Genomic DNA, 25,490 nt, shown 5'->3' on the forward strand with positions numbered 1-25,490 from the left:
TATGAGGTGCAACCAGCACCCAGACATGCTCTATGGGGAGAAGGAGGGGAGGGGTCAGGAGAAAAAAGGGGGGTGTGGAAGGAAGGGGGGGGGGGGGGGGAGGAAGGAAGGAAGGTGGTGGAGGTCAGTCAAAGGATCCATACAATACCCAAGGTGTTTTTCGTACGAACTGCAGAGTGAGGTTATCCCGCAAGAAAATGCCATTTGTTACCCTGCTCATAAAGGATACGACGAGAGTTTACCATTCTTGCAAAGTATTGTCGAGCACCAGCCTTCCTTCAACAATTAAGAACTCAGTGCTGTTATCGTATACAGTTCGTCCCCACACCTTTGTGGAGATACAGCTATAAAACATCAACCAATCAGCGAGGCCGAATCGGGTGCATCAAATGTAAAGTCAACTTATGCCCGTGTACACGTACGGCACTAAACTAGGCACAAATTGTAGCGGGACTTTGAATTTCGCCGCACTACACTCGTTCCCTCAGATATAAATTATACCGTCGCAGATGTATGAGCGCTCGGTGGCAGAGAAAATATTTATAAGAAAATGAAGGTACAAAAATTGTAACCCTTTTTGTTTTCTACCCGCTACTGTCTCTTGAGAGCGAAAATTTAACTTATTCGCTAGTCTCTGTATGATTCAGATGTAAAAACTTATTGATGTGCAGACATATAGTATTGTGGAAGCTTGTACGAAATTTGGAGGATGGAAGCAGCCGTAAAATACATTGCAATCAAGATCAAGATGGTTTTCATTTGTAGACATTTGTAATTCCTGGGCGATGAAGTTTACTGCAAGATTTTGCAGCAGCTACGAGTGTTTCATGCAGAAATGAAGCAGGAGATTTTTGGAGAACAAGACCTGGACGCCGCACGACAGAAGACATATTAACATGGTAATGAATGTACTGTTATCTACGCCATTTCCCCTGTTAATCACATTTTGTTATTCTCTGTTCTCTTTCAAATAATTTTTGCAGTGGAAATTGGTTTGACTTTTGCTCAGAAACGCCACAAGGACCACCCCAACAATAGCTTTTCCGAATCACGAAGTCCAATAATTTTTCTGTAATTCAAAGTCCGATTTGCATTTCATTCTTTCCCTTTTTCACGGTCATTAACGTTTTTAAAACCCCCTTTTTATTCACCATTTCTTCCCACATTTTCAACCTTTTCTTTTCTTTTCTTCTTTTTTTTCGGCGGGGCTTTGAATTTCACTGCGCTACAAAATTACATCACACTTGGTAGCTATAGTATGTAAGGGAGTACCAGCAACCCACCAGCACTCATTCCACTTGAAAATGGCAAAGGAAGTTCGGTACAAAACACATGGCATTTTAACCAATTGATGCAGCTGAAAGTCTAAAAAAGTTTTATTTTTTTATCAGGGACCAGTGTAGGGAAGGGAAGGCGGCGAGGCCACCCGCAGCCACCCAACCGACGGCGATTCGACTCACCGAGCATCCAGAGGTTGCACTGTCTGCCCCTGCGGTACCTGACCGCCAGCGGCACTTTGACGAAGAAGTCGCTGAAGAACAGTTTGCAGTGCACCGATTTCTGCCACTTCTTCTCACTGCGCTCGAAGTAAGGGAAGCGGCTCGCGATGTAGGCCTTGATCTCTGACAGTGTCGCTCTCCTGCCAGACAGACAAAAGAACATACCGAACGACTGAAAGGAAAAAGGGACAGGACGGTAGGGAACGCTTTAAGACACCACGACACGAGAGGAATCGACAGAGGGTAAAAATTGTAGAAGACAGACATTGCAATACATCCGACAAGTGATTGAGGAAATTGGATGTTTAAGTTGTACTCTGAGATGAAGCAGTCGGCACAGTAGATGAATCGGTGGATTCTACTTCAAACCGGACAGAGAACTGGTGACTCACAAAAGTAAAATTCAGAGCAGACATTCGAACCACAGCTATTTGGTTGTGGAAAAAAACAGTATATATTTTACAGAATGCCAATTACAAAATATATAAAATAATTAATAAAAGACAAATAAATTTGTGAGAGAATATAGGAATAAAAAAATATATCACAGATACAAGTTCTCAATTACTAAAGCATTTTATTTCAAAACAAACATATTTAGTTATTGTCACCTACAATATATTCCCCTCTTCTATCCCTACAACACTCCAAGCGACCAAGTAGGGTGACACTGTGTTTAGCACACAGGCTCACATTTGGGAGGACGACTGTTCAAACCCGTGTTCCGATTTTGGTTTTCCGTGATTTCCCTAAATTGCGCAAATGCCAGGATGGTTCCCGTGAGAGGGCACAGCGGACTTCCTTCCCCATCCTTCCCTAATCCCCTGGGACCGATGACCACCCTGTTTGGCCCTCTCACCTGAATCAACCGATAAATCAGGCCATTCTAATTTTCCATCGACTGAAACAGTGCCGGAAGCTTTCCTCTGTGAGATCCTCGATAATATATGCAGCTTTTTCTTTTGGTGTTACGTCAGGTGAATACGGGAGTGATCTAACACTGGGGTCCCCTACTTTGCTAGGAAACTCTTAACAGATAATGCGCTACGAGCCAGTGCCTTGTCTCCATGCAGAACCCGTGACTCGTTCTTCCACAATTCGGTTTGTTCTTTCCTTATTTTTTGACAGAGTTGAGTAAGAACCTCAAGATAGTAATGCTGGTTAATAATTTGACCTGCAGCAATCCAGTGAAGATATGCAATTCCAGGAATATCAGAGAAAACGAACTTGTCACTCTGAATCTTCATTTCCTCATTTGAGCTTTTTTCGTTCTCTAAGAAGTTGGGCCCTGCCAATGTACAGGAGGTGCTCAGTTTCTGGATCGTAAGTGAAAAATCAAGATTCATCACACATTCCACAAAATTAGGATCAGTTTCAGCAGAATTCAAAGTGTCAGTACAAATGTTTTCACAAGCTGCTTTCTGTTCCATCATAGAATTTTTGGCACAAGCTTTAGACACACTTTCTCCACATTAAAGTGGTTGTGTAAAATATACCTCACACATTCTCTGTCAATTTCCGCTGTTTCAGCAATCCATCAAACACTCAACCGATAGTCAGATCAAATTGAGTTATGTACTTTTTCAATATTTTCATCCATTTTTGATGTTGAGGAGCATCCCGGGTACGAGTCATCTTCAAATCTTCTCAGCCATCTTGGAAGCACTTGAACCACACAAAAACTGATGCACATGACAAACAGTCTTCACCATACACTTCTTTTACTAACAGATAGGTTTCGGCAGCAGTTCTTCCAAGTTTCATGTGGAACTTCTCAACAATCCATTGCTCTATCACTATACTTCTTCTCCTGGCAAAATAAAGTAACAGCTCTTACACAAATGAAGGCCACAGCGACAATGGTTTGTCTACAGACACCAGAGATGCCACATTCACCTAAGGCGGCTTCACATGTCACAGCTATTTGTTGTTCATCTTTGGGCACGCGTACTTACTGTGTGACAGCATCAGTCCCGTTATTTTACAACCACGCCTCGTCTCGTCATTAGCGAACAACACGATTGGGGTGTATTCAGGGTGATTCTGTGAACACACGTCAAACTTTCAGGGGAGATGGAGAAAGTTAAATGTATCAATTTGACGTAAGGGACCCTAGTCCAGAAACAACCAAGTCAAAAGTCATAAGTGAGAAACACTCTGATGCCAATGACACTAGAATATGTGGTGTCCCAGGAAGAAAGGTAAAATGTTTACGCATAGCAGTTGTTCAATAGAAGAGATTTTTTCTCTCTGAATGATTGTTCCTGTCATATCACCGAATACCGACCATACCACCTCAGTGGTATCTGAACGATTTTTGGTCGTAACTTTTGACGCAATTGTTTCTGGACCGAGGTCCCTTACCTTAAATTGACACATTTACCCTTCACCATCATCCCAGAATGTTTGTAACATCATCAATCTGTATGTAGAGGGATGCCTCAATTAGAATACCAAAATGCATAAACAATAGCCCACAAAATGTCTGTGAACTGACATAGCACACGTTTACAACCATCGCTTTCCGGATTGGGAATATTTTTGGTGAGCGAAAAGAGTTGCCCCGAAATCTAACACCGTACAAGGCAACAGACTGAAGAAAAGTAAAGAAGCCTTTGTGTTTCAGCGTCAAGAGACAGTGGAGATTATTCTTACAGTGAACATAGCAGCATTCTGTTTCTGCAGCCTTTCACTTTTACAACATTCCACATCTGAAACTATATGCATTGTGTTTATTACAACTAAGCATCAATCTGTCCTCTGAATGTCACGTGCTGGTGCTTCTGACTGGCCTCTCAACTAGTATAATTTACATCACATCCGCCATCTTGCACAGTAACACTTGTGCTAACTGAGAAGATAAAAATTTGAGTCATGTGACATGTTCAGTGGCAGATCCTTGATATACACCAACAAAAGCAATGAAGTGATTCAACAGAACCCCCATTTCCTTATCTAACCCCTGTCAGATTCGAAACTCCTTCTCGTTTGGCAACACTGAACGAAAACCTTTTTGCTTCGTACATTCCAGGTGTCAAGTGAACCATTGCTGTGCTTTGTTTTCTAATCCCATAATGTTTGAACTTAATCAAGTATTGCATGGGCCACATAATCAACAGCTTTTGTTAAATAAACGAAAATATGAGGCATGTCCAGAAATTAAGAGCCCTCAAGTGCTTAAAAGTTAAACAGATAACATAATTATGAAAATTTAGAAATTCAAACAATATTATTTAACTTAGTGGTCTACATTCTCAATGAACTTTGTGAGTTGAGTGATAAGCCTTCTGATTTCTTCATCAGAAAGCCCTCCTGCTCTTTGGCCCATTGGTTGACGGAACTCTACAGTTTCACTGTTGGCACAAATCCTTCTCCACCTACGAACAACTTCAGAGAGTTGTAAAGATGACGACTCAAGGTGCCAGACGAGCTGTGAGTGGTGTGGTTGTTCGTGTTCCAATGTGACGAATCAGAGAGTTGCTTCCTGATGTCGGCTGTGTGGGGTGTGACAAGCCACATTCACTCTCTTAACATCCCTCTTCTTGTGTTCTCCATCACCCTCTGTATATTTTTAAGAGTTTGCCAGTACCACACAGTACAGTTTTGCTACGGGGCAACAGTTACGTGAGGATAATCCCTACGTGGTCCCAAACGCCAGAGGCAATGCTTCTTTCAGCTGCAACAATAGTTCCAAATTGTTTTGCCGATGGTGAGAAGGGATGCCATCATTGCACTGATTGTCTCCTTTTCATCTCAGGGGTGTACTGGGCCACCCACGTTTCATCACCAGTCACAGTACTGTTGAGGAATTGTTCACCTTCCAGTTCGAGGCACTTGGGAAATTCCCACAAAACTGCAGTACTGTTCACTTTGCGTTGATCTGTGAACTGTTTCGGTCTTCATCTGACACACAGTTTTTGAAAACTGTGTGTGTCAATAATGATTAAATGAAAGAGAAGTGTAGACATTTCTGAAACCATATAACGATAACTCAAGAAACCGTCACGATCTAAGACCCCTAAACAAAGATTTTATTGGATGACCGGTTTTGACAGAGCTATGCAGCCGCCATTGGATCTTATACTTTTGAAGTTTTACAATACATTATCCATCATGTAAAGGATGAGCCAGACAATAAGGGATTTTACTTTATTATATGAGCCTCCAAACGGTAACTTCATTTTTCTATTGCGGCCAAGCCACGGCCGACAGTGTTAGCTGCCTGTAAATTCTTTCATCCCACGGTCTAGTAACAGGAAGTCAGCACCGAGGAAGGGCACCTCGGACACGTGCCTCACTCCTTTGCTGACGAGGTAACGCCGCCCCGGGCGTCGCTTAGCAGGCAACGCTCTGGAAAGTTCCGTGCCGCCCGCACGGTTTGCTCCGTCCTGACCGACCAGGGCGGAGGAAGCCGCGTGGTGCATCGAACATACCCGGCCGCCCGTCGCCGGGCTCCCTCTCTTGTATTCTTGCTTACCCGCAAGTCGGATGCGCGCCCTGTAGCACTGAACACCTCCCGCTTCTCTCGTTGCTGCGGCACTGTGGACTTAGGTTTTGGCAGACAACTTTTGGTAGCTTCGCAAACAATGTTCGCCAAATTATAAGATCTGGCTCACCCTCACCTCCCTAGGCCTATGTAGCCCCGTTCAACATGCTTTAGCCAATAAATAGCCTCTCTCTAAAAATTACCCTATTATTCCACAACGCCCACCGCCTGCCCGTACGCCCATCCTGTACAATCAGTGTTACAATTCACTTCACATTACATACGTACATCACACTACCACAAAGATCGTGATACTCTAACACGACAAATGTAAAAGTGTTATCTACTTGCAATTGGCACCACGTAGTTATGTTTGTGTTTGTACATAATAATTTTGCATCAGACATTCCAATGTGTTGTGATCTTCACGGTAGTGGGATGTACATATGCAGTTGCGGAAACCGGTCATCTAATAAAATGTGTTTTAGTGATCTTAGCTTGTGCTTCTACAATTACCGTACACTGAAAACAGTGTTCATCTTGTCCAATGGCAATTGACAGTCTCTGTGAATAATTTCTTTGATCTTGTTCACCCTCTTATCACTCACGACTGAGGAAAGCTCACGTCTTTGTTCCCTGTGACCATTCATTCTACCAGTTTTAAATTCACAAAACCATTTTTAAGGTTTAAAAACCCGGTTGTTGATGACGGTGTTAAATAGAGCAGTTATGCTAAGGATAACTGACAAGCGACACAAAAGGAAAAATACTTCAACCAAACTTACGGCTGACGACCGAATCGACACCAGTTAATATCTACCGCATGTGTAGTGTACTATGAGTAGAGCCAAACTATGCCGGCACCTGTTAAGGACGGTAAAATGTATTTTCAGGAATGTGTGGTATACCGTAGGTAGTGACAAACTAAAGAGGCACGTGTGAAGAACGGTGTAGCGTATTTTCGTGAAGGGATTCACGAGCCTGCAGCAGTGCTACCAACCTGTGCGGCGATTTCAGTATGGCCATAGCAATTAGCTCCTCGTATTGGAACGGTGGCTTGCTGCGGGCGATACTCGCCGAGCCAGTGTCGTCAGAGGACCGCTTCTGGCCCGCTCCACTGGCAGGACCGCCCACGGTGCTTGCCCTCCTGTCGCTGCCGGCACCGTCGACGCGGCCGTTGCCGGTGCCACCGGATGGAGAGTTCGGAGTAGCGGCACAGTCTGTCGGCACTGTCGCGTCCGACACCGGGACGCTGCCCTCTAAGTGGCTGCTGCCGGGGTGGGACAGGTCTGGGGCAGCCCGGACAGTGCTGTCGGCATCGGAGACAAGGAGACCGGTCGAAGTTGCGGTGGCAGCGCTGTTTTGGTGTGACAGAGACAGTGTTCAATCATTAAACATTTGAGAAGCTCTATCTTGTTTAAAAGAAGACATTCAAATGGAAGTATGAGAGGTACTTGGAACTGAGGTCAAAAACAAACAAATTAATACAAGGTGTCAAAATGAATGAGTCACTCCTTGCCAAATCAACACACCCAATTTACCTCACCATTTAAGGCTTTACTAAAATTTGGTGAACTCATAATGGGTGCAGAGACTAAAATTGCAAAGTTATTATCAAGTTTGAAGAAAACAGTTTCATTTAAAACGGTATATTTCTTTAGGATACAGATTTGGCACAAAACTGATAAAACTCCAAGGAAATCCTACATACACAAAACATACTTCATAAAAATACCAAGGAATACTACATTGAACGCTAAAAACATTTTTCCTTTTTTACGACACTTCCTCCAAAAGGATAAATAAATCAGTCATATGAAAACAAAGAGTTACTGTTTGACTTCTTTCACACCAATCTCTGCACGCAGCAAAAATCGAACTCGCTCGAGTGGCTTTGTTAGCAGATCAGCTAACTGGTTTTTTCCATCTATATGTTCTACCAAAATTCCACCATTCAGAAATCTTTCACGAACGTAGCCTCTATGTGTTTTGACAGACAATGATATTCGGGTTTTTTTGCCAATTTTAATGCACTGACATTGACAATATAAAGTGTCGGAGGTTGTTCCGGCACTTCAACCGAGTCACTTAGTAAACGACGTAACCAAATTAATTCTTTGACTCCTTCACTTGCTGAAATGATTTCTGCTTCAGTGGTAGATGTAGCCACTACCTTCTGCAACTGACTTGTCCATGATATCGCCCCTCCATGGTACTTTACCACAATACCAGTTTTTGAACGTCTTGTCTGTTTGTCTCCAGCAAAATCAGCATTACTGTAAATTCTCAGATTTTCTTCTCTATCATAGCTAATGCCATAACTTAATGTACCTTTCAGATACTGAAATATGCGTTTAACTCAGTTCGAGTCTGAAGCAGTTGGTTTTCTCATAGCTCGAGCAGCTTTATTGACGGCAAAACTTATGTCTGGACGAGTTGCTATTGAGAGATACATAAGACATCCAATTGCCTCGCTATAGGGAAAGGAGGACGAAATTCCTTCTGTTTCATTGTGATCATTTTCTTCATATCCAATGGGAGTTGAATTCATGTTAGATTCTGCCATTCGAAATATTTCCAGTATTTCTTTCGTGTACTTTTCTTGGCTTATCATAACTGCTCCATTTTCATTTTGTTTTATTTTTATGCCAAGAAAGCTGTCAAGAGTTCCCAATGTTATATCAAATTCACATTGTAAAGTGTTCAGAAATGCTGTTATTTCTTCTTCATCACTGTCAACAATTAGGCGGTCATCAATGCAAATAGCTACATAAAGTCATTTTTCATTGCATTTGCGATAAAACAAAACTGCAGCACTGTTCCAAAGACCTGCTTTCTCCATAACTCCCATAAACCGTTTGTTCCAGCAGCGTGGTGCTTGTTTTAGTCCATAGAGACTCCGTTTCAGGAGACACACTCGATGCGTACTATCTTTAAAGCCTTGTGGTTGTTCCATGTATACTTAATCTTGAAGTATTACATTCAAAAATGCCGTCTTCACATTAAATTGTTTTAACACCAGTTTTTTTTTAAGCAGCTACCGCTAGCAAAACTTTAATGTCTACATCTACATCTACATCTACATCCATACTCTGCAAACCACCTGACAGTGTGTGGCGGAGGGTACCCTGAGTACCTCTATCGGTTCTCTCTTCTATTCCAGTCTCATATTGTTCGTGGAAAGAAGGATTGTCGGTATGCTTCTGTGTGGGTTCTAATCTCTCTGATTTTATCCTTACGGTCTCTTTGCAAGATATACGTAGGGGGGAGCTCGACTCTTTGGTGAAGGTATGTTCTCGAAACTTTAAGAAAAGCCCGTACCGAGCTACTGAGCGTCTCCCCTGCAGAGTCTTCCACTGGAGTTTATCTATCATCTCCGTAACGCTCTCGCGATTACTAAATGATCCTGTAACGAAGCGCGCTGCTCTCCATTGGATCTTCTCTATCTCTTCTATCGACCCTATCTGGTACGGATCCCACACTGCCGAGCAGTATTCGAGCAGTGGGCGAACAAGTGTACTGTAACCTACTTCCTTTGTTTTCGGATTACATTTCCTTAGGATTCTTCTGATGAATCTCAGTCTGGCATCTGCTTTACCGACGATCAACTTTATATGATCATTCCATTTTAAATCACTCCTAATGTGTACTCCCAGATAATATATGGAATTAACTGCTTCCAGTTGCTGACCTGCTATTTTGTAGCTAAATGATAAGGGATGTATCTTTCTATGTATTCACAGCACATTACACTTGTCTACATTGAGATTCAATTGCCATTCCCTGCACCATGCCTCAATTCGCTGCAGATCCTCCTGCATTTCAGTACAATTTTCCATTGTTACAACCTCACGATACACCACAGCATCATCTGCAAAAAGCCTCAGTGAACTTCCGATGTCATCCACAAGGTCATTTATGTATATTGTGAACAGCAACGGTCCTATGACACTCCCCTGCGGCACACCTGAAATCACTCTTACTTCGGTAGACTTCTCTCCATTGAGAATGACATGCTGCGTTCTGTTGTCTAGGAACTCTTCAATCCAATCACACAATTGGTCTGATAGTCCATATGCTCTTACTTTGTTACTGATTCATAATGTGCAACAGGACTAAATGTACCTTCATAATCTATTCCTGCTTGCTCAATATATCCTTTAGCAAATAATCGGGCTTTGAAGCAAGTGTTCCCATCAGCTGAAACTTCCTGACGTAGAGCCCAACGATTTTGTAATACTTTGGCATTCATAGGATGTTCAACTAACACCCAAGTATTGTTTCTCTTTAGTGATTCTAGTTCTTCATTGATAGCTTGCATCCAATTTTCTTTCTCATTCGACTGTAATACATCAGAAAAACAGTTTGGATCTTTTTGTTCGCCAGCAGTAAGTATTGAAAAGATCAAGAACTCACCACTTTCTATCCAGGCTGGTTTTCTTCGTAATCTTCTGTTCTCCAGTTCATCTACGTTAGAAGATTCTGATGCTTTCAGGAATTCTGCTGATTTTTTGTTATTGCCATCTGATTCCTGACTTCCTCCAGATTCAAATCCATTAAAGTTTTCTTAACTTTTGACTTCCTCCAGAAGCAGACTGCCGAGGAATGTCTAAGGTAATGTGATCACTGATCACTGTGGGAGCTACAAACTATCTCTGGTTTAAATTTTATATCATGACTCAAGACAACTTTCCTTTTGGAAGGAACCCAGAAGAAAATAAAAAAAAAAAGTTTTGAAAGACCTTTGATGTGCAGCAACATTTTAATTCAAAGTTTTTCCAAAAAGTACACAATTTAAAATTTTCAAAATATTTTGATAAATACTTAGTACTGTTGTAAATACATGGAAAGATATAAACAGTAACTACAAAATATCAGAACTACCATAATTAAATTAAGTTGATTGCATACTTGACTTTTATACAATGTAAACTAAAAAGTCATTCATTGGTAAAAAAAAATTTTCAAAATGGGCTCTATAACCACAAATTTAAATAAGATCTGAAAAAGGTGTAAGTATTGATTTAGCAGTTCTGCTCCATGATTCTTGAACAAAAACAAAATTGTTTCTGAATAATAGGTATCTATACAATGCTAAACGTAGTACAACACATACTAATGATAATTTTTAAACAACTATATATAAAAATAAATTAACACAAACCCGAGGAAATATTGAGTTTGGAGTTGAAACCAATTACTTAAAAACCTACCTTGGACCTTCACAGATTAAGTTTTAAAAAAGCTAATTAGGCTTGACCTAGACCACTTTGAACAAGAGTTTATGTTCTCCAAGTTTGAGTACACAGATTTACTTTTGTGAGAACATCCCGACTGACATCGACAGGACATCTGCGTATGTAGGGTAGTAGAATGATGTAGCTGGTCCAGATGAATGAAGAAAAATTACTTTCACTTCCTTACGTTCTTCACTTTTTTCTAAAATATACCCAATCCACTAATTTTTATTGTACGCAGTGTTGACATAGTCTGTCTTGTAACGTCAGTTTGTTCGTGGTGTAGTTACCTCCTTTTCTCAACCCTACACATCACTTGAAAAGTGTTGCACCAATAATTTTTGGGGATGAATGCATGAAATTGTTGTGTTCCTTCAATTGTCAATGCTAGGGAAGATAGCCTACTGCCGTAAATTCCTCCAGGAGCAGCCATGATGGTTCACCTGTTGCGTGCCTTGTTACGCAAGAATGGACAAACGTGATTCTGAAATGTTGAAATTCAAACTTCTCTCTGCCCCTCGCTTAGCTACGGTCTCTCCGGAGAAGCCACAGTTTTGGCAACTGACGGCACACAGCACAGCCTCGGCACGGTCCTAGCGCACCGATATGCCAAAGGCTCTGAACGACCCATTGCTTTTGCCTCCAAATCTCTCACTCTGGTCCAGCAATGTTACTTTCAGGTGGAAAAAGAGCTTCTGCACTCCAGAAACTTCATGTTTTTTTTTTTGTTTGGCTCCAATATTTACCTTATTACTGACCATAAACCCTAGGTTTCCTTGTTTCACCCTCACACTTCCTTGCCTGACAAGACGACACACAACCCACAACACTGGGTACTGTTATTGTCTCGCTACAATTACGAAATCCATTTTCGACCTACGTGTAAATGTGCCAATGCAGATGACACAATGTTCGCAGAGTGAAAACGGCAACAGAAAAAAAGTGCACAGAAAATATGTCACAAACAGCGACAATAATTCTCAAAAACATGCTGTAACATACAATAAATAAGGTGGTATATAATAGTATATAGCCTTAAACTCTTGCCTCGGTATATTGAGAACTGCAACCATCTCTTTTGTTTGACTTCTTATGGTGTCCCTTGTCACAGGTTGCTCATTCTTCTTCCTTTCAAGGACGAATTCCAAAGCTTTTATTTCAACATCAGAATGTCTTCCTGTGAGGGCCACTGAATTTCTCTCTACTAGCAGTAGTTGCAAATAATGCCAATTTCTGTTTCTTCCATAAGCAAACATTACTATCAGCTACACTGAACTCCCACCCCACCCTCATGTTACCATATTTTTCAGCATAAAGAGTTATTTTATACCTGAAAGTAGCAGCATATCTGCTTGCCTTCCATTTCGAGACACCTAAACCGAACATGCTATGCAATAATAAGCCAACAATAATGTAAAGAAGGTGAAAATTAAAACCATGTATTGTGATGTATGGAACAATTCCTGAATTTCAATGATGCTGCCAGTGAATTTCAGATTAAAATTTGTACCTTAATGTAATGCACCATCGAATTTTATGAGCACCCCCATTTCTAATACCGCATATGGTAAACAAAAGTGGGCCTTAGATTTGAATAAATATGGTATATTAAACATTATTATAGGTCGATAGACACACAAACAAACACAAACATACACACAAAATTCAAGCTTTCGCAACAAACTGTTGCCTCATCAGGAAAGAGGGAAGGAGAGGGGAAGACGAAAGGAAGTGGGTTTTAAGGGAGAGGGTAAGGAGTCATTCCAATCCCGGGAGCGGAAAGACTTACCTTAGGGGGAAAAAAGGACAGGTATACACTCGCACACACGCACATATCCATCCACACATACAGACACAAGCAGACATATTTAAATAACAAATATTTAAATATGTCTGCTTGTGTCTGTATGTGTGGATGGATATGTGCGTGTGTGCGAGTGTATACCTGTCCTTTTTTCCCCCTAAGGTAAGTCTTTCCGCTCCCGGGATTGGAATGACTCCTTACCCTCTCCCTTAAAACCCACTTCCTTTCGTCTTCCCCTCTCCTTCCCTCTTTCCTGATGAGGCAACAGTTTGTTGCGAAAGCTTGAATTTTGTGTGTATGTTTGTGTTTGTTTGTGTGTCTATCGACCTGCCAGCGCTTTTGTTCGGTAAGTCACCTCATCTTTGTTTTTATATATAATTTTTCCCACGTGGAATGTTTCCTTCCATTATATTGAAAACATTATTATAGGACGCACAATCCAAACTCAACGAGAATTTAAAAAGCTAGGTTAACCTCATCTTATGCTAAAGGTGTCTGACACTTTGTACCTGGGCAGCAATTGTTTATTAAACACTTTTTCATCTTATTTATACACATGCTCTGTCTGCACAGTTTTGCCATGATGACCATTTGTAATTCCAGGTATATCCTGACAACCCGTAAATTACCTGACTAGGATGATGAAATGTGGGACATGCTACGGTGACACTTTCTGTATGTGTGTCAGGGATGGAGCTCTGCGGCTGCTACAGCAAGGACTCAGGGCAGAGGGGCAGGGGGGGGGGGGGGGGGAGGGACATGTTGTCAAATAAATATTCTTATTACTGTCACATGTAAATAGTACCGATATGAAATATTAAAAATGTCTGGGAGTAAAAGTCACTTATCCTGTAAAATACATCGTGCATGAAAATTCCAAATTACTGTTAACATTTTAATGTATGCTGTAAATAAGCAACAATTCAAAATGATTCATTTGTACAATGTATAAGATTATTAGCTGACAAAATTGTTTACGTAACCCTGTAATTTATGATGCAAATAATTTGAACAAATCCATGTAAATTATAATTATAATATTACATAATATTAGCAAAACCACTTATATAATATATCAAAAAGTTTTAAACTGAAAAAGAGTTGATATCATTATTTAAGTACTCACGAATGCCACATATCATCTGATACACATCTGTTTAAGCCACAGGCAAGATTATTGCAAATTTAAATTTGTTGTGAAAAAGTCCTGCTATTGTAGCAGCATTACATCAGACAAGTTACATAAAGGTTCAAGAAAGCACTTTAAACTAGAAAAGTATCTGTATCAATAAAACTGAGGGGTTATCAATGGACAAGCATTCTACCAACTGCAAATACTGGTGGTAAATATTTTGTTACAATTCGATTTTTTAACTCGTGACTCGTGGAGAAGATCAGACAAATGTGCCAATCGTTGCACTCAGCTGTGAGTGGCCAGTGTGAAGAAGTGCACGTGTGTCAATGTGTCACTGTCCTCGTGTAACAAATCATAAGTGAGTGACATCAAAAAATGTTGTGTTTGAGACATTCGCCAAAATGTTTTGAAGAAAAGAAAGGTGAGCAAAAGTTTTTCTTCACACTTTTACTCCCAATTAAAAATGATGACGCTCGGCAGCCTGCCACGAATCAATTGAAATGCCGAACAGAAACAATTATTTCCTGGGGAAAAAAAAAAAAAAAAAATCATGTGTGAAGAAATCTGCTACAAAATGACGAAGTGCAGAAATTCACACGAAGGCTAATATGAGGGTTGAAACTTTAATAGCGGCAACTATTTATTTACAGCTCCTACAAAATAGATAATTATTTCAAAGTTTTACTGACCTTCGAAGTAGTCACCAGCATCGTGTATAACCCGTTGCCAGCGATGTGGAAGTCTTAGGATACTCTTAGCAGTGCCAGTTGTGTTGACAGTTGGAGCGGTGCGGTCTATTGCCCGACGAATTTGTAGCAGGTCTGAAGCGAATGCTGTGGAGTGTTTCCTTCAGTTTAGAAATCAAGTTGAACTCACGAGGGCTTAAGTCAGGGGAGTGCAGTAGGCGGTATAGCACTTAGCAGCCCCATCAGTCAAACAAACCAGTAACAGCTTGCACTGTATGTGCTTGAGCAATGTTGTGCAAAATGATGGTCAGGTCCTGTAGAAAGTGTCGTCACTTCCGTCTCTAAGCTGGTCGTAGGTTGTGTTAAAAAATGAACAGTATAGAGACAGAAGTGATGACACTTTCTGCAGGACCTAACCATCATTTTGCAGGACAATGCTCAAGCACGTACAGTGCAAGCTGTTACTGGTTTGTTTGACTGATGGGGCTGCTAAGTGCTATACCGCCTACTGCACTCCCCTGACTTAAGCCCTCGTGGGTTCAACTCGATTTCTAAACTGAAGGAAACACTTCACTGCATTCGCTTCAGAACTGCTGAAAATTTGTCGGGCACAGGACCGTGCTGCTCGAACCGTCAACACAACTGGCACCGCTAAGAGCATCCTATGACTTCCACGTTGCTGGCGACGGGTTATACACAATGCCGGTGACTACTTCGAGGGTCAGTAAAACTTTGAAACACGCATATATTTTGTACGAGCTGTAAATAAAGAGTTGCCACTATCAAAGTTACAACCCTCATACTTTGACGAGATACCTGAAATTCGAGCCAATGTGACATGCGAGTTGAAAAGCGTTCCAAAGAAGTACCTTTCTGAGACTTCCACCTGGTTATGTAAATGATACGTACATTATGTTGAATGGGGGTGGGGGGCTATGTTGAACACCATCTTAACTATTATCTATATTTTTATTAATCCGGTCTTGAAACTTTTTGGACTGACAGTTTATAAAGAATTATAATGAATCTGAGATTAATAAAAATGTGAGTTGAATATGAGGATATGGTCAAGTCACAAGATACTGACATGTTCTTGCACCTGGTACAGTGCGGGTTGAAATATGCTCACTATTTTAATATACTGTATTTAGCATATTTCGTGACAGTACCTTTTCCTTGAAATGTTTACAAGACGATATTTGTCTTGGCTTCAGTCGTCTAGTGGAAGTATGATTCCACAATGCAGTTTCGTCGGCTGCACAAATGACCTGGTTCAATGCGTTTGCCTCATTTTTGGCGCTTCAAATACCATTTCTTTGAATGTGGTTTCTTCTTAAAGTTTATATAAAAAAGGTAGTAACGTTATTCATTTTTCCTGTTCACTAGGAAATTTCAGAACTAGATCAGAAATGTAAGGACTATGATATGAAGATTAGCGTCTCCAAAACGAAAGTAATGTCAGTGGGAAAGAAATATAAACGGATTGAGTGCCAAATAGGAGGAACAAAGTTAGAACAGGTGGACGGTTTCAAGTACTTAGGATGCATATTCTCACAGGATGGCAACATAGTGAAAGAACTGGAAGCGAGGTGTAGCAAAGCTAATGCAGTGAGCGCTCAGCTACTATCTACTCTCTTCTGCAAGAAGGAAGTCAGTACCGAGACTAAGTTATCTGTGCACCGTTCAATCTTTCGACCAACTTTTTTGTATGGGGGCGAAAGCTGGGTGGATCAACAAGGTTGACGTTACGCATGGGAGAAGCAAGGTTTTCCAAGAGACTCGTGGGTTCAGCAGTAGAGGGTAGGAGGAGTCGGGGCAGACCGAGGAGAAGGTACCTGGATTCGGTTAAGAATGATTTCGAAGTAATAGGTTTAACATCAGAAGAGGCACCAATGTTAGCACTGAATAGGGGATCATGGAGGAATTTTGTAAGGGGGGCTATGCTCCAGACTGAACGCTGAAAGGCACAATCAGTCTTAAATGATGATGATGATGACTAGGAAATTATTATGATGGCGGCCTGCACATTGTTCCACCGTCAACACACACCAAGACTTCACTGCCGACTGACTACGGCCAAAGACGACTCCAGTGTCAAAGACATTTTACACAACACACAAGCTTCCCCTTGTAAGCAGTCTCTTTGATATTCTTCGTCACATCTACTAATATTAATCAATTGCTGTCACTCTCATAAATTAAGGCAAATTACAATTCACAAAAAGAAAAAAATATCTGACAAAAATATAAGAAAACAATTACAACTTCCCTCATTAGATTTGGTATCGACAAATCCAGTAGAAAATAACACATCTCCCAGATCCATTACAGGGTAGGCAGAGAGTGATGTGGCAGCACCTACAAGGTGGTCACTTCTGACACTGACGGAGGCGGCGGCAGGAGCCTGGAGCTCTGTAGGGGCCGGACACTCACCTGGTGGCAGTCTCCGGCAGCTGGGAGTGAGCCGACGGGCCACTGAGCGGCTGCCGCTGCGGGCAGTCGCCGGGGTGTCCGTGCCGGCTGTGGCGCGCGTCAACTCGGCGCACGAAACGGTGACGCTGCCGGGCTCCTGCGGAACAGCCACTTCTCGCTCCGATGGCGGAATTTGCCGTTCTCGGACACCTCCTCGTATCGCGGGTCTGCAAGAGACGAACACGATAACTGTTTGGCGGGCAGGTTATCTGAGCACGTACCGTGACAATTATCTTCACCGGACGTAAAATCTCGAAGGCCGACGAAATCTTCTCGGGTTATCGGCCGAGCCGTGGCGTACGAAGTTTCGAAGAGTTACCTACTCGTCACCTTCATGCAAAGTGTCGGGTTCGTGTCCATTTCGTTCCTTTATAAAACTACTAGACCGTAAAGTCCTCTGTCACAAGCGTAACAGGTGAGTGAATATTCTGAAAGAGATTTCACAGCCGACAGTGTGGATGCCCCCTGGTGCTGCCCAACTATTCTGCCCGCTACTGTAGTGGTTAATTAAAAAGAAAACGTGAAGAGCTGTGAAGAAAAGTGAAGAAAAGAAAAGAAAAGGTTGAAAATGTGGGAAGAAATGGTGAATAAAAATGGGGTTTTAAAATCGTTAATGACCGTGAAAAAGGGAAAGAATGAAATGCAAATCGGACTTACAGAAAAGTTATCGGACTTCGTGATTCGGAAAAGCTATTGTTGGGGTGGTCCTTGTGGCGTTTCTGAGCAAAAGTCAAACCAATTTCCACTACAAAAATTATTTGAAAGAGAACAGAGAATAACAAAATGTGATTAACAGGGGGAAATGGCGTAGATAAGAGTTCATCCTTTACCGTGTTAACATGTCTTCTCGCGTGCGGCGTCCAGGTCTTGTTCTCCAAAAATCTCCTGCTTTGTGAAAAGTCTTAGCTGCTCCGAAATTTTGCAATAAATTTCATTGTCCAGGAATTATTAATGTATACAAATCAAAATCGTCTTGATATTAAATACAATGTATTTTATGTTGCTGCTTCCATCCTCCAAATTTCACACAAACTTCCACAATACGTCTGCACCTTAATAAGTTTTTTCATCTTAATCCGACCACGACTAGCTAATAAGTAAGTTAAGCTTCCATTCTTAAAAAGACAAAAGATGGATAGAAAAACAAAAAGAGTTACAATTTTAGTACCTTCATTTTCTAATATATTTTCTCTGTCATCGAGCGCTCATACCACTGCGACTGTATAATTTATATCCGAGGGAACGAGTGTAGCGCGGCGAAATTCAAAGTCCGGCTACACTACCTCTCATCATTTTCTCGTCAGTGAATTCCTGACGTACTTTTGCTAATGCTACATCCCTTGCTGACCTCACTTGGAAGCTGCCATTCCAGTTGACAAGTCTGTACTGTATTCTTGTTTCAACTGCCTCTTTGATGGTCAAATTCCTGAACCCATAGCTGTGGCCCAGCAACTTTGTATGTAGAAAAACAAACATGTGACCTTCAGTGATGCAGTGCCCTGCCACTACAGACTTTGAGAGACAAAAATGCTGTGCCTCATTAACATCGATCTGGAATTCGGTCACTGATGAGCCAGTGGAATCGCACGCGAGTGACACCCTCGCCACCGGGGGACAGGTGTTTCCGACAGAGCTCACCCTGGAATGTGGTGTTATAAAAAGTAAGTCACAAACAGTCCCCACACGAAAGCAATTGAGGCAATGGGTGGAACAGACAGGCATCACCAGTACTCAACCCATGGACTCGACAGCGGCCGAGGACTCGAATAAAAATTTCCTTGCGACAGGAGGTCAGATATCCACCACCGTGGAAATATGGCCATTAAATGACAGCCTATCAGTAAAGCAGAAAGGCGCACGTGAAACGTGGAGTCAGTGTAGGCCCGTTTACAGTGCCGCAGTGGGCACAAATAATGACACAGCCTAACACTAGAGTACATAAGGGTGTGCCTAGAGGCCACAGGCAGTCATTCCACTTGACAATAACTGAGGAGTGGTCTGCTGAAACGTGTGTCGTTTTAAACACTCGATGCACCTGGGAGCCCACAAACATTTTATCAGAGATGAGCACAGAAAAAGAGATGGAGCTGATGTCATTTCCAGGACTCAAAGGACTCACCGAGTGTCCAGTAGTTGCAGCATTTGGCCTTGTCGTCGCCACCCCTCCTGTGGCACTTTGACAAAGCACTTGTGGTACCACAGGCAGCAGCGTACCGAGTTCTTCCACATCCTATTCTTCTTGCCTCTGAGGTAGGGGGAAGTGACTCGCGATGTAGGTGTAGATCTCCGACAGCGTCAATCTCCTGCCGCACAAACAAAACCGGACGTCACAATCTGTACAGTACGAAGAATACGTCGAGTTGGAAACTGTGGCACAGAGTACGATTTGGCACCTTTACTAGGTGTGTCTGACAAATTCTCGTACCCTTTTGTTTCTGTGCATTAGGAGAAATAAATAGTTGTTTTATAGATTACTCCACTTCGAAGTTGATGAGAAGCACTGCTGTCAATTCTGCTACTGTGGAAGCTAAGTAAGATTTGATGGATAAAACAAGGAGAACATAAAAGTAGATTAGCACAGGCAAACAGGGCATTCCTGACAAAAAGAAGTCTCCTGGCATCATGACTGACTTTATTTGGAAAAAGAAATGTCTGAGAACGTACATCTGGAGCATAGCAGTGGTACTGGTCTGTGACAAAACCAGAAAAGAATTGAATTAAAGTATTTGGGATGTGGTGCAATAGAAAGATGTTCAAAATTAGATGTACTGATCAGATAAGAAATGAGAGATTTTCTCACGAGAATTTGTGAAGAAAGGAACATCATACAAAGGACTGACAGGAAGACTGGGCATGTGTAAGAAGTCACAGTGCAAGAGGGTAACAAGTGTTAGAAGAAGGAACAAACTGGAATACAACCGAGAAAAGAAAAGAATTAAAATTACTGACGAGGTTGGGTGCAAGCACCATTCCACGATGAAGAGGTCGGCACAAGAGAGGCACATAGGAAGGCCGGTACCTGTGGAATATGTCGGTACATATTTTAGAGGATGTTGGTTAGAAACTTTGTAAAGAAAATAATTGAAAAGTTAGTGAGACGCGAAGAAAATCTGTGAGAGGGTATAGGAATAAACAACACAAGTTACAGAAAGTATCTCAAGTACTGTGAAGAACCTCTGTACAAAATGTGGGATTGTGCCATAAGGAAACATTGCAACTTGGATCAGTATATTTTGCGTTTATCACCAAATATTTTCAATTCTGCTAAAAGCCCAATGAAACTGAAACCTGCTGAACAGTAACTTCTTGTACATTGCTTACAGAGGTGTTGTCCAAGGGCACAGCATTTTCCCATCCAATGATCGCTGAATGAGTGTTGCAGTTTCCTATGAAGGAGTTGACACAGTCAGCGACAAACCCCACAATGGTGTATATATGATGTACAGTAGTGGCAGAGTCACAATTCTGAGACACTCCAACAACGGTCTACAGAAAGTTTGTGACCTGACACTGCACACCTCTCCGACCACCCTTTTCCGGGCTGAGAATATTTTTGGTGAATGAAAAGAGTTCCCACAAAATATACCATCACATAAGAAAACAGAATGAGGCACAGTAAAGAAACCATTGTGTTTCAGTGTCAGAGACAATGGGGAATATTCTTATAGTGAAGATAGCAGCATTCTGTTTCTACATGCAACCACTGGAATGTGATACTTCCAAGCAAGCTTCTATCAACCGTAAGTTTTAATAATTAAAAACAGCTGATTTCTTCAACTGTTTCATCATGTTGGGACAGTAAAATTTGCTTTTACAAGAGTTCTGTGTCTGAAACTGTGTTTTCAGTACAGTTAAGCATTAATCTGATCCATGAAAGCCACATGCACTGGCTGCTCTACGAACATCATTTACATTACGTAACATGTCTAGGACAATAACACATCATCAGGAAAAATTATAATTCATGCGCTGTGTTCTGCGGCAGATCATTGATATACATCAAGAACAGCAACAGATACAAAACACAAACCTGTGGAACTTCCCCCCCCCCCCCCCCCCCAGCCCGCCCAATTTTACTTCACCCCAATCAGCATCAAACCTCTCCTCTGTTCGTCAACAGTGCAGCACAACCTTTTGCTTCCAACATTCCAGATACGAAATGAACCGTTGTTGAATCTTTTCTCTAATCCCACAATTTTCAAATTAATACAAGTATTACGAGTACATAGGCCACACAACCAACTGCCTTCATTAAATCGAGGATAATATGAGGCATTTCGAAAAATTAAAGAGTACTCACTTGTTTAAGAAGACCACTTTGTGACCTTATAGATGAGCTCGTCAATACCTTCACTGAAAAAGCCTCCCACCCTTTCCTTGACCCATTACTTGAATAGCAGTCTGACCTTATCATTTGCATAAATTCTTTTTCCACCAATAAACAACTTCAGAGAGATGCAAAGGTGAAAACCTGAAGGTGCCAGATCAGGACTGTGAGCAAGGTTGTTGATAGTGATCCAACTCAATGACTAAGAGTTACTTCGTGATACTGGCACGGTAGGGATGTGCATAGTCGTGTGACGCACACACATCCTTCATTAACATTTGTTCTGTATTGTCCTCTGTCATTATTTTAGCATTTTCCTGTACCACATGCCATTGTTTCCCCCTGGGGCAAAAATTCAATGACAACAAACTCTACACAGTCCCAAAAGATGGAGTTGATGCTTTGTCTAAAATGATGGTTTTGAAGTTTTTTGCTGACGGTTAGGACGGATGTCACCAGTGCATCTATTGTCTTTTGACCTCAGGGGTGTAACTGGCCACCCACATTTCGTCACCAGTCACAATAAGGTCGAGAAAGTGATCATCTTTCAACCTAAAGTGCCTGAGAAATTTGTATAGAGATGCGAGTAATATGACTTTTTGTTGATCTGTGAGCTGTTTTAGCAACCCGCTCACACACAATTTTCTAAAATCGAGTGTGTCAGTTACGCTTTCTTGCGGAGGAGATCTGGAGATTCTGGAATACTATCTTCATCTTGTTGAAAATTGACTGGAAGTCACCACAGATCGTTTCTTCGATCTCATTCACTATCTCGTCAGTTACGATTGAGAAACACCCGACCACTGTTCGCGATGAACATTTGTTCTGTCAGTCTCAAACTAACACCGCTACGCATTACTACAATTCATTACACCATCCCCATAAACTACTCCGATTCCATAAAATTTCTGAAAAAGTATGTTTACCTTTGCAACAAGACAGCCAATTATACTTTGCACCCTACAGCTAGCAGGATTTAGAATAGACACACTTATTTTCACATGGAATTTGAAAAAAAGAGTTTCCAGCCAACTGAGACAAACTGGAGTGCGTCGCACTGCCAACGCCGTGCCCTTAATTGTAGTGCTGACAACTTTGTCAAAAAAAAGATCCCTTCGAGCATCACATGCTCAGTGCTCTTACTTAAAGTACGTGCCTCGTACTCTCGTCAACCTATCACGAAAGCCATCCTAGTGCCTCACATACAAGGAATGAAATGGTATTTTTTGTGCATACTCCTTTACAGAAGCCAAACTTCAATTCCAACAACAATTTATGTGCTCTCAGATGTTCCACTGCCCACTTTTATACTGCCTTCACAAAAACTTTGGAAGTCACTGGCAGCGAAGACATTTGCCACTAATCATAAATGAATGTCACAAGCGATATGCCTTCAGTATACATATTGGGAGGTTATAATTAACTTCACGGGGTTTCAAGTGCTGTAGTGCAGGCCGTATACATCGCAGGATGCTGAAGTAGGTAGGTATGTTCACTAATCGGTGTGCTCGCGAACTGAGCTGTGGGGGCGGGAAAAGAGGTTGCACTCTCTGCCGCCAGGTGAAAATATGGTTCTGTAAGCAGTTAGAGTGTGAAATTCTTCCTGTTCTGACATCAGTATGCTGTTCATCAGTCGGTGACATATGTGGATTTCTTTTGTTAAGTGACTGCTGGTGTAAAAGGTTAAGAAGGTTAAAGTTTTCCGTACGAGACACAATGGCTACTCTGAAGGAACACCATCACTGCCGGTAAAATTGTTTTATGAGAATGGCGGCAATGGCAGCGCTGAATTGTGGGAATATCACTGACAGAAACAGGTCCCACATCGATAAACGGGCTAAAGAATACTACGGAGAAATGTGAAGGAACAGGTGTATGAGAGGGTGCTGCAGGGAGAGACAGGCACCCAGCTCCCTCAGCAGCAGCTGATGAAGTAGCCGCAGCTACGCCTGACCGTGCAGCACGCACCTCCGATACTCCACCCAGTGCTCGAGCTGTGTCACGGGAATTTTCAGAAACTGCACCAAATGAAATCCCAAGAGGGCTACAATGTCGTTGCCTTTGCCCTTCGTTCTTTAGCCCGTGTTGCAATGGATGATACGTGGATGGGTAATTTCCTTGGACAGACAATACAAATTTTACTCTGCACAGTACTGTGAATGCACAGCAGTATCATACACGGGGTTCTGTTCCACCACATGTCGTGCAAGAACATCCGACGCACTCAGCGTACGTACCTACGTGGTGTAGTTCGATAAGCTCCTCCATTCCCGTACCGTTTTTCTTCGAGGAGACGACATCTCGCAGTACTGTTAGGTGTGCGGTGGTGACTGCGCGTTGTAAGGACCTCTTGCAACAGGCGATTCCAGCTTTGCGAGACTGCAACTGTGTGCAAGATGGGGCAACACCACATGTCGCTTGACAGGTGGAAGTTTTGCTTTGGGAAACCTTCAGTAATGAATGCATCATTCCTAGGCAAATTCAAAATGTGTGGCCTCCAGATCTCCTGACATAAATCCGTGTGGCTTCTGGTTGTGAGGATACCTGAAACACCATGTCTATCAAGGATGTATCCCTACTCTTCCCGATTTCAAGGACGGCATATGACGGCATACCGCTCCGATTACTACAGATACGCTGCAAGCAGCTGCCGACTGTGCAATGTTACGGGCGCAGCATTTTGCCGAGTCGGGAGACCGTATTGAACACACATCACAACTTGTGACACGTCGTAATAAACACTCGAGAACCACTGCTAGCATGTGTTACATTGTTTCTTCCCTTTTCCTGCATCCACACCACATCCTGACTGCTTACGGTGCCATATTTTCACCTAGTGGCAGAAAGCGGTACTACCATTTTTTCAGCATACTCCGTAGCACACCATTTAATGAACTGTGAGGGTACAGAGACGTGAATTAATAATTCCAAAGTCTGTAAAACAACTGCTACCATAATAGGTCATATAACTGAGAAATTGTGGCTAGTTGGTAGGAAATCAAGTCACGTTATGAGGGCTAGTTCGAGTATCAAACTGTTTTGGAGTTTGTTGTGTTTGGACTTTTTGTTAGAGGTACTCCTGTGGTGTCATGGGGCAGAGAAAGACAGTCTTACGATGAAAACGTATCGTCACAAGTAGCCACAGGGCCTACAGTGCCGTGTGGAGCCCCTCCACGATTAAATTCCCTGACGATGGTGAAAAAGTAAAGGAGGATTATCAGGAAGGCCTTCTGGAAGAAATGGGGAGTTCTGCCAGCTGAAGGTAAAAATGTGTAAGATGGTGGAACCCTAGCAGAACATACCTATAATGTTTCAGCATCCTGTGACGTATACAGCCTGCACGACAGCACTTGGAACACTGTTATTTTAATTATAAGTACTCAGTACATAAAGGGAAAAGGAATATTAACACAATCAATGCAAACTTGACACTTTCTACCAAGAATTACATAAAGCTACAGGGTTTTCTATAACAGGAAACAGCTGCTAACATACAGCGTAAAAGAATTAATAAATTGTAAAGTTTAGAGAACTGCTCAATACAGATTCCAAAATGTGAATAAATGTGAATGATGCAGCATTAGCTGGAGTGCTGAAGAACAGATCCACTGATGAAGTAGAGAATTACGATATCCTGTAGCAAGTGAATGAGAAAAAAATGCCCAATTAACGGTGGGTAAGTATTAAAACACGAGTCAATGGTGAAAACTGCGACTGACGGGATGGTGCACAAAAACCATCATTCGGGTAGATGCAGACACGAGAATGTAGAGTAGGCACAAAGTAATGAGAAGTAGCAGATGTGAAAACAGTGATAAATTTAACATCGACATTGGGGGCTATG

General features: G+C 41.9%; 1 protein-coding gene across 1 annotated transcript in view; it reads right to left on the reverse strand.

Moving 5' to 3' along the window:
- Nucleotides 1-17,426, reverse strand: part of LOC124720201 — a 228,547-nt gene extending 211,121 nt beyond the window's left edge. The window contains exons 1-3 of the mRNA XM_047245524.1: nucleotides 17,281-17,426; nucleotides 6,986-7,342; nucleotides 1,461-1,639 (exon numbers count right to left, since the gene is read on the reverse strand). Of these exons, the coding sequence (XP_047101480.1) occupies nucleotides 1,461-1,639; nucleotides 6,986-7,011 (205 nt within the window). The 5' untranslated portion in view covers nucleotides 7,012-7,342; nucleotides 17,281-17,426. The remainder of the gene's footprint in view (nucleotides 1-1,460; nucleotides 1,640-6,985; nucleotides 7,343-17,280) is intronic.
- Nucleotides 17,427-25,490: the final 8,064 nt, after the last annotated feature.

The sequence above is a fragment of the Schistocerca piceifrons genome, chromosome 11, assembly GCF_021461385.2.
Source record: "Schistocerca piceifrons isolate TAMUIC-IGC-003096 chromosome 11, iqSchPice1.1, whole genome shotgun sequence".
NCBI classification, from domain to species: Eukaryota; Metazoa; Arthropoda; class Insecta; order Orthoptera; family Acrididae; genus Schistocerca; species Schistocerca piceifrons.